Genomic DNA, 8,873 nt, shown 5'->3' with positions numbered 1-8,873 from the left:
ATGTGTTGAAAGACGAGAAGAAAGGAGGAAAAGTAATAATAATAATAATAATAATGATAATAATAATAATAATAATAAGAAGAAGAAGAAGTATATACAGACAAAGACAGACAAACCTTCCATTTGAGCAAAAAATACTTCTCTAACACCAATAGCAAACTAATATAGGACCCCATCTGGTGGTACAGTTCACCCTGACGAAACGAGTCGAGGAACTGGAGCAGACGGAAATAAATGACGGTAAAAATAGCTCGGCAGCCTCGGGTCAGGATGTGTCAATGGGAATGGGATCCAACCCTAAGAATGAATTGATATATAGCGACTCGATTCTTTGCCGGCGTTAGTTGAGCCTCGCGAAGCTGGTAGGCAAGACACGTCACCAGCGCCCACCAGACACACGTATTTGACAAGGCCTTCGTAGGAGTTTGTTGCATTTCCAAGTGTAGTTTTCTGAGCCTGGTGGTTTTTTTTATCATTCCTCTGTACCATGAACCTAAAAAGAACACTCGTTAGAATCCGACTGGTCTCCTGTTTGGCCTTTGGAAATAACTGATGTGAGAGGTGGAAGCGTTTTAGAATACCGATCACACAATATTCTTATAAACGTATCGGGCTTCTCTCATTGCTACGAACGTTTCCCAAGGCCACAGCGAGGAAGATCAACCGAGCTTTCGCGGGTGGGTGACTCTCTCGTCCATGGCTCAGAAGTCGTGTAAAACTATCACTAGGATCACAAAACGATCCATGAAACTCCCTGCAACTTCTACGAGAGGCGTTTCAAACAGGCGAAGCGCGGCGCCGAGACATGTAAGAGAATGGGCTTCACACAACAAGGGGACCCAAGCAGAGGACGCAGGAGTGAAGGCTGTCGGTACGGTGAAGTGTCTCCTTAGGGTGCGGCCACACAGTACGCGGTTTGCTGGGAGGGTAGGGGGTAGCGGGACGCCTAGCGGGTTAGAGGCAAGAACAAACACGTTATCTAATACGAGTGGCCATACAGAACGCGGGTAGTGGGTTCCCTCCAAGCTTACCCGCTACCCGCGTCCTGTATGGCCACTCCTATTAGATAATATGTGTTTGTTCTTGCCTCTGACCCGATTGGCGTCCTGCTACCCTCTACCCTCCCAGTAAACCGCACCTATTAGAATTGTTGAAGTGTCTGGTGTTAAAACTAGCGGCCCTATAAGTTACCCCCCACAGGCTCAAGGACTAATGCTACAGAGATGAGCACCGGGGTAACGCGCAGCTATAGCGTATGCCCCCACCCTTCCTTACTTACTTAGGGCCGCTTTCAGTCACTTTGTTTGATCGTTACCAATGGCGGCGATCGACGCTATAGTTTCCCACGTGAAACTGGCCGATGGGGTAGTGGCGGCTGCGGGGTTAGCCTAGCCCCGCACCTTACCACACACTCTCAACACCTCTCCCTTCCTCTGCAGCCGCCACTACCCCATAGGCCAGTTTCACGTGGAAAATTATAGCGTCGATCGCCGCCATTGGTAACGATCAAAAGAGACAAAATGACTGTGAAAGCGGCCCTTAGTATAGCTCTATGTGTATTTGTTTATATGCAGCTTTGGTTCCCCGCGGATGGAAAATAAGATAATTATTCGTGGTGTTGTTAAAAGCAAGGTAAATCTTCGGCCATCTTCTGTTGTTGAAAGTAGTGACGCAGACTTGATGGTCCTCCCTCAGCGACGATACACAAGGATAAAAAGGAAAGGAGGGAACACGACAACGCCATTCTGCCACAATCCTCAGTTCCATGCTGCTTATTCAGCTAAGGTGTTAAAAGCAAGGTAAATCTTCGCCCATCTTCTGTTGATGAAAGTAGTGACGCAGACTTGATGGTCCTCCCTCAGCGACGATACACAAGGATAAAAAGGATAGGAGGGAACACGACAACGCTACTCTGCCACAATCCTCAGTTCCATGCTGCTTTTTCAACTAGGATTTATATTTTCTTTTACGGAAACAGCAATTATCGGCAGTTTTACATCCTCCCTCACTCGAACTGGGAATTGAAACGAGGTAATAGACTGGACTTGAGTGCTTTCAGAAGACAAGGTGTTAAAAGCAAGGTAAATCTTCGCCCATCTTCTGTTGATGAAAGTAGTGACGCAGACTTGATGGTCCTCCCTCAGCAACGATACACAAGGATAAAAAGGAAAGGAGGGAACACGACAACGCCATTCTGCCACAATCCTCAGTTCCATGCTGCTTATTCAACTAGGATTTATATTTTCTTTTACGGAAACAGCAATTATCGGCAGTTTTACATCCTCCCTCACTCGAACTGGGAATTGAAACGAGGTAATAGACTGGACTTGAGTGCTTTCGGAAGACAAGGTAACGTGTTGAGTATCTATCCATCGTTGTGTGTAAGGCGAATGGACCTGAGACACGGACCAATTATGTCTCATTTTGCGGTGACTGTAGCTTTCTCCAGTCCAACACTAAGGAGCTGCCACCCATAACCTATACACAAAGCCAGCCAGACCCAAATGGAATAAAACTTGGTCACTCTATTGATGCGAGATTGTCTCCACGAGTGTAAGTACATCGGTCACGGGAAGGAAAATGATACAGAAGGCGACATAGTGACAAGATCGGTAATAATACAAAGGGCAACGACGTGACGCAAGGCAGAGGGAAGCATGTCCATTACGTCACCGCAGACTACAAAGCGCCCGCCGAGGCAGCCCCGAGCATCTCCAGGCGACGCTCCCTCAAGCGATTACCGTTGTCCAGCCACACCCGGGAAGGCGCCACCCGTCCCAGCCCACGAGAGCTTAACAGAATGGTTCGCTCGTGGCTTTGATCTACTTAATATTTGTTCGTGTGCAGGCCATGGTGGTGCTAGGCTATCTTCAGGGACCCGTTCACACTGGGCACCAAGTTGGGCAGTGTTGAGCAACTCGCTGCGAAAACGAGTGTTGTTAGCAGAAGGGTAACTACCCAACGTGTAGGGATACCCAAAGCTGCCGTAGGGTATCCTTCATTTTCTCAGCGTGTCTGTAAGTAAGCCAATAGTCACACGACTGTTGGCAACACTTGTTTCTGGAATGATGCTCAGTGTAGATGTGGATTTAGACAAAGGATTATAGACAGGAGCTCTTATCTCTAATCCTTGCTTTAGACCACTGGTAGCGCGGTAAGATGATGATGATATTACTATTACTGTCAATTATTATTATTATTATTATCATTATTATTAGTTATTATTATCATTATTACGGTAATCATCATTGTTATTATCATAATCATCACCTTTATGGTGACGTCGATACTTCCTCGTTGCTTCAGCCTGGTGCCCCCGTTGCCGCCCTTGGCAGACTGATGTGAGCTACTGGGCAGTATGGCCTTCATGTTCGCCAGTAGGGTATTATTGGGGAGTCCATCCACATGACAAGGCCAAAGGTCGAGTCTCTCAGCTTTAAGGTTAGCGGAGGGTGTTTTGGGTACGCATACTCGGGGGTCATCGCGTAGAGGGGGTGGGTGAGGGAGAGGCGGATTGTTGCATTGCTTGCCGCCTCCTTCCGTGGCTGCAACGCCACAATCAAGATTTGTGTCCCACACGCATGTTTAATACATTTAAGTCAACGTCATACAATACAGTGGCACTAGATATGGACATTATTTAATTTGCATCCTCGCTGCGCGACAAAATGGAATCAATGAAAGTCTGCGGGGAAAGCCACCCACGTTTCACTTACTCGCGCGACCACTACCGTCACGCTCAATGACGTCCCGGCTCTGTCTAGATCTGAATGAATTTAAGTGAAAAAATACATTAGTATCACCAGAAAAAACATTCACTCATAGTACATTAAATTAGTTGATATGTAGAATCCCTTTCACAGGTAAATTCTGGAACAGCCTTCCTTCTACTGCATTTCTTCCTTACTGTGACTTAAAACACTGTCATGCGTGTAATATCAAGACACTGAATTAAATTTGGTAATTAGTTGGCATCTTCCTTTGTTTTCTCTGTAAAAGCAGCACGATGCAGGTCTTTTTAATCTTCGGTCTGCCTCTTCTAAGCGTAATAAAGCAAAGGAACTTATAGTCTATGGAGAGAACAGTTTCTAGTGACAGTGCTGTGGAGGCAATCCCTTAGTGTGCCCAGGACAGAGCCGCCTGGATGACGTGAGCAACACTCGCTTCACTACAACAACAATTAGTGCCAAGCTTTGAAGTGTAAAATGATTCAAATTACTTCCCCACTTTCCTCTGAGCACCCATTAAAAAATGTCAGTTTTTTCTGGGCCGTGACAACATGGAGGGCGTGTGTCTGGGGGTGGGCCTCGGGATGGCTACCTCAGCTCTCTCACACATGAACAAGAAACATCAGTTGTTTCACAGATTATAAATTATTCATCAAACTGACTGGAACACCAAAAAATACTCTTGTATCTTAGATAATAATTGCTGGATGACATAGTGAACATAAAACTGATAGCGATGATGATGATAATTATAAATAAAAGTCTTGTTCCTACAATGCAAGGTTGAAAATCTAGTGGTGTGTGTGTGTGTGTGTGTGTGTGTGTGTGTGTGTGTGTGTGTGTGTTACGACTCTCATTTTTGTCTTTCGACTTCTCTTGCTTTATGTAGATCCTTGTCTGTTTGCATTACTGCTTGTTTGGCTGAGGCCGGGTTTGGGGGCCTGGGTTTGCACCCTTGAGTTACCCGCCATTGCAGGAGCCAGACCACCACCCGGGATGTGGGACACAACCCCTGCCTGACTCCTGGTACCCACTCACTGCTGGGTGGACAGGGGCACGGGTCAAGGGAGACTGCCCATGTATCTCTGCTCCGCCCGGGGTGTGTGTGTGTGTGTGTGTGTGTGTGTGTGTGTGTGTGTGTGAATATTCTAAGAGCAGAACTTGCAGTGATGACTTTAATTTTCCCCAGACATGCTGACGAGTATCGACTCGGGCACAAGTGGGAGCTGTGACCTGCCGGAGGAGTCCCTCAGCGACCACTACGACATCCTCAACATCCTCAGCTATGGCAGGATGGGCAAGGTGGGTCAGCTCCTCAGCCTGTTGCCTCATTTCCTGTTCATCCAGCCAACTATCCCAAGTAGTACTTCAAAGACAATGATTCACATTATGAACCTCTAAGGTATTATTGTAGGATTCCAATTCCTGAACAGCTAAATCCATGATCTGTTAAAACCTATTTTATGCTTTGTGTGGTATACTTTCAGTGGGTGTTGCTTGTTGCCTCTTAAAACTTTATATATATGTAAGCCATTACGCACTAAGCCTCCTATTAACATAATCTGCTTCATACCAAACTTGTAAGGGAAGTAACCTACACACTCTGATCTACTGTAGGTTTGATTCAAAAGGTTATTGCCATAGTTTACAGTAGGGTTCAATCTTTTGTATACTGAACCAACAGTGAATTAAATTCCCTGTGTATCAGACCCACCAAAGGTACGATGGGTCCTCTAATTAAAAACAAACTCTCCTGCCACTTCCTCAACCTCAACATTCACAAGTCAGAAAGGCAATGTCTTAGTGGCCAGTTGCTGTAACTTCACTTAGGCTCAATCAGGTTTAAGAACACACCACCAAGTCTGGACCACAGGGTCTGTGTGGTCTGAATTTCTATGTAAATGAATTTAAATTCTCAATATACTTTATGGTATGATTATGACCAGCCCCTGGTGCCTGGGGAAACCTGGTAACTGTGGTGACCAGAATGTCACATTTGCCTTGTGTCCCAGGGTACAAGGCTCTTGCCTGCCTCTGGCTTAATTGCCAACGATATAGAAATGAGCACTGAGGTCATGCACCCAGTGTACTTTACTCAAGTCTTTGGAAACCATTTTATGTTCATTTCATCTTTGGTCTGTTTTCTTTATCACAGAAAAAGAGACAAGACTCCATGTCTAACAACATCCTTTGTGTTCCCCAAGATCTACCTGGCTGCCGAGAGGGTGATGGGGGCGGAGGTGGCGCTGAAGGCAGTGTGTCGGGACATGTGCCGGCGGAGGGACATCCAGCGGGAGTACCACTATGCCTCTCACCTTGACCACCCTAACCTGGAGGCTGCTACCGGCAGGCTCTTCCAGACGGACCTCTACTTCGTGTACCCCATGGAGTATGCTCACTATGGGGACCTGGCCTCATACCTCAGCTCTCGGACCATTGAGGAGGTAATTGCTGTGGCTGTCGCTACTTTTCCAATTCGTGGAAAATAATTACTGTAATCTATGTGATAAACTTCAAGCTGTGCCCCATACTCTCAGATGCTTTTGGCTCTCACAAGGAATATTTCCCAAGGCCACAAAAGAGATTAGCTGGGTTGTCATGAGTGTATCTTTACGTTCATGGTGCAGAAGCCTTGTCAGACTATTACTAGGCTCCTAAAATTACCCATGGAAATGCTAATACAACCTCTACTAAAGCCTTATCAAATGTGGGTGTGTAAGCCCCAAAATGTTTGAGAAGACGGGCCTATTTTTCAAACTGTTTATGAATCATATTGTTTGCTTGCCAGACAATTCTCTCAGTTCTACTATATGTTGTGAAAAGAATTAAATGAAAGCAATTCTGAAGATGTGCATCAGAGAAATTAAACTCTTACTTCTACCTACACTAAAATGACAATGTAAGATGACTTCCTTCCTTGCAGGTGCCAACACGATGGGTGGCGGAGCAGGTGGCCAGCGCTCTAACTTATCTCCATGGCTTCCAACTGGTTCATGGGAATGTCATGCCTGCCAACATCCTCATCTTCAGACCCAACCTTTCCCTCGTCAAGCTCACCGACTTTGGCTCAACCTGCCGCAGCGGAACCTTCGTGCGCCGTCATGTCTTCAGCGGTCCCTACACCCCCCCTGAGCTGTGCCGGACTGAGGGCGTTGAGGGTTTCTACACCGGCACCTCCCTTGACTCCTGGGCCCTCGGCGTGCTCATCATCAACTGTCTCACCGGCAACAAGCCCTGGAGCACCAGTGATGTCAGTGACCCGGAGTATGCCGCCTTCAGGAGCTGGCAGAGGGCAAAGTCTATTCGAGTGCCCAGACCATTCAAGAGGTTCACTGTCCGCCTGCTTCGTCTGGTTCGCCGCCTGCTAGAGCCTCGGGGTTGGTCACGCTACCCAGCAAAGGAAGTCTACAAATACCTCGAGGATGACTGGCTGATCAAGTCTCGTGACAGAAGCGACAGTCATGACTTTGACTCGTCACTTGTTCCTCTTCAAAGCTCCCTCCTGCAAGGAAGGAGCACAAGTATGCCCAAAGATCCTCCACACCAGAAGCAGCAGTCTGAGGACCCTGAGAAACAGCCTCCAGAGAGAGTTTCCAGTCCACGAAGGTTCTTTGCTGAGCTGCTGCGCTTCAGTTCCCCCACCATGTCCACAAGGCACCACCGCAAGTCTCATGCTTGGCACCATTCCTCCTCCTCCTCCTCTTCATCTTCATCCTTCACTTGGCTCAATTCCTCATCATCAAATTCTTCCTTCAGTACCTCCACCAACTACTCCTCTGTGTAGTGGAGGAACATGACGCCAGTCACTGTGGCTGGATGAAGCCGAGTGTGGACACCCAACGAGTGTCTGAGTTTTACCTTCTTGACTTCACAAAGCGGACGACAGTCAGACTTTCTTTTATTGGGATGACGCTGATATGGGACCAGCTAGGAAGAAGCTCTTATTGTTTTAGTGTATGATTGCTTTTAACTGTTACAATACTATGAAGGAATATGAAAGGATTGTAAGAAACACACACACACACACACACACACACACACACACACACAAATAAAACGTGTTCTAAAGTTTATGAAACAGGAATGAAATCAGGAATCCCATTAGGGTTTATTTTTATTTATTTATTTATTTATTTATTTATTTATTTATTTATTTATTTTTTTTTTTGTGTGTGTGTGTGTGTGTGTGTGTGTAATTCACCACGGCCTGATCATGAGTTGGACTCGCTTTTGCCAGCAGGTACCCTCCCGGTGTGAGCAAGTGCTCATTATTGTTGATCTCTGGGTACTGCCAGGACCTCACACACCACACACTCCATCCCCCTTGCTCAAGGGGGGACAGTAACCACTCCTAGTCAACGGAAAGAATCTGGCCTGAGCGGGGCTCGAACCGCCGCCTGTTTGGCCGTGAAGCCTTACAGTGCAGCACTCTAACCGATTGAGCTACCGGAGCAGTGTGTGTGTGTGTGTGTGTGTGTGTGTGTGTGTTTCTGTGATAAATTAGCATGCATATGTAAACATGGAGAGTTTGCAATAAAATGCTCTGATAAAATCCAGAGCTCCTGACAACGAGGTCTGTGTGTGGTTGGTGTTGGGTGGCTGTGGCATGTGTGGAGGGTTCCAGGCTGTTGCTTCTCTCTTCCCTGGGGAGAGACTGCTCATGGAAATGTAAATTTTATGACAGAAGAAAGTCCGACTGTAATCAGCTCTGGTGACCTCGCAACTATCTGTCCATCTTGTGACTTAATCCTTCTGGCATGTTGTCATATTGGATAAGTGTTTACCTATTTGTAATGTTGACTTTATACTGTATTTTCTATGGATTTCTTCCTTCCTTCTGAGGAGTGGATACTTTTATGATGAATTTTGTACATCCTGTCTCTTACTGGAGCCCTTTTACTGCTCAAACCTAGATCTACTCTAAGTGTGAGGCTTCCATATATACTTCTCACTGCTGCTGCTGAAGTAAGTAACTGTACAAAAAGCAAAGGTTTCATATCTCTCTCAGCTCAAATGGAGTTAGCAAATTTTTGCAACTTTCATCTTTTATTGTCTGTACATCTTCCATAATGTAAGGCTTTGAGGATTCCCTCCCATGAACAGTTTCTGGCCCGAGACTTAAGATATTCAATAGGAGGACACTGT

General features: G+C 46.3%; 1 protein-coding gene across 1 annotated transcript in view; it reads left to right on the top strand.

The window, feature by feature from the left end:
• Nucleotides 1–7,842, top strand: part of LOC126980845 (serine/threonine-protein kinase SBK1-like) — a 12,001-nt gene extending 4,159 nt beyond the window's left edge. Inside the window, exons 2-4 of the mRNA XM_050831143.1 lie at nt 4,918–5,030; nt 5,933–6,172; nt 6,652–7,842. Coding sequence (XP_050687100.1) covers nt 4,920–5,030; nt 5,933–6,172; nt 6,652–7,512 — 1,212 coding nt within the window. The 5' untranslated portion in view covers nt 4,918–4,919 and the 3' untranslated portion in view covers nt 7,513–7,842. The remainder of the gene's footprint in view (nt 1–4,917; nt 5,031–5,932; nt 6,173–6,651) is intronic.
• The last annotated feature ends 1,031 nt before the right edge of the window (nt 7,843–8,873 follow it).

This window comes from Eriocheir sinensis, chromosome 45 (genome assembly GCF_024679095.1).
Source record: "Eriocheir sinensis breed Jianghai 21 chromosome 45, ASM2467909v1, whole genome shotgun sequence".
NCBI lineage: Eukaryota > Metazoa > Arthropoda > Malacostraca > Decapoda > Varunidae > Eriocheir > Eriocheir sinensis.
This window is presented reverse-complemented; position numbering and strand designations above follow the sequence as displayed.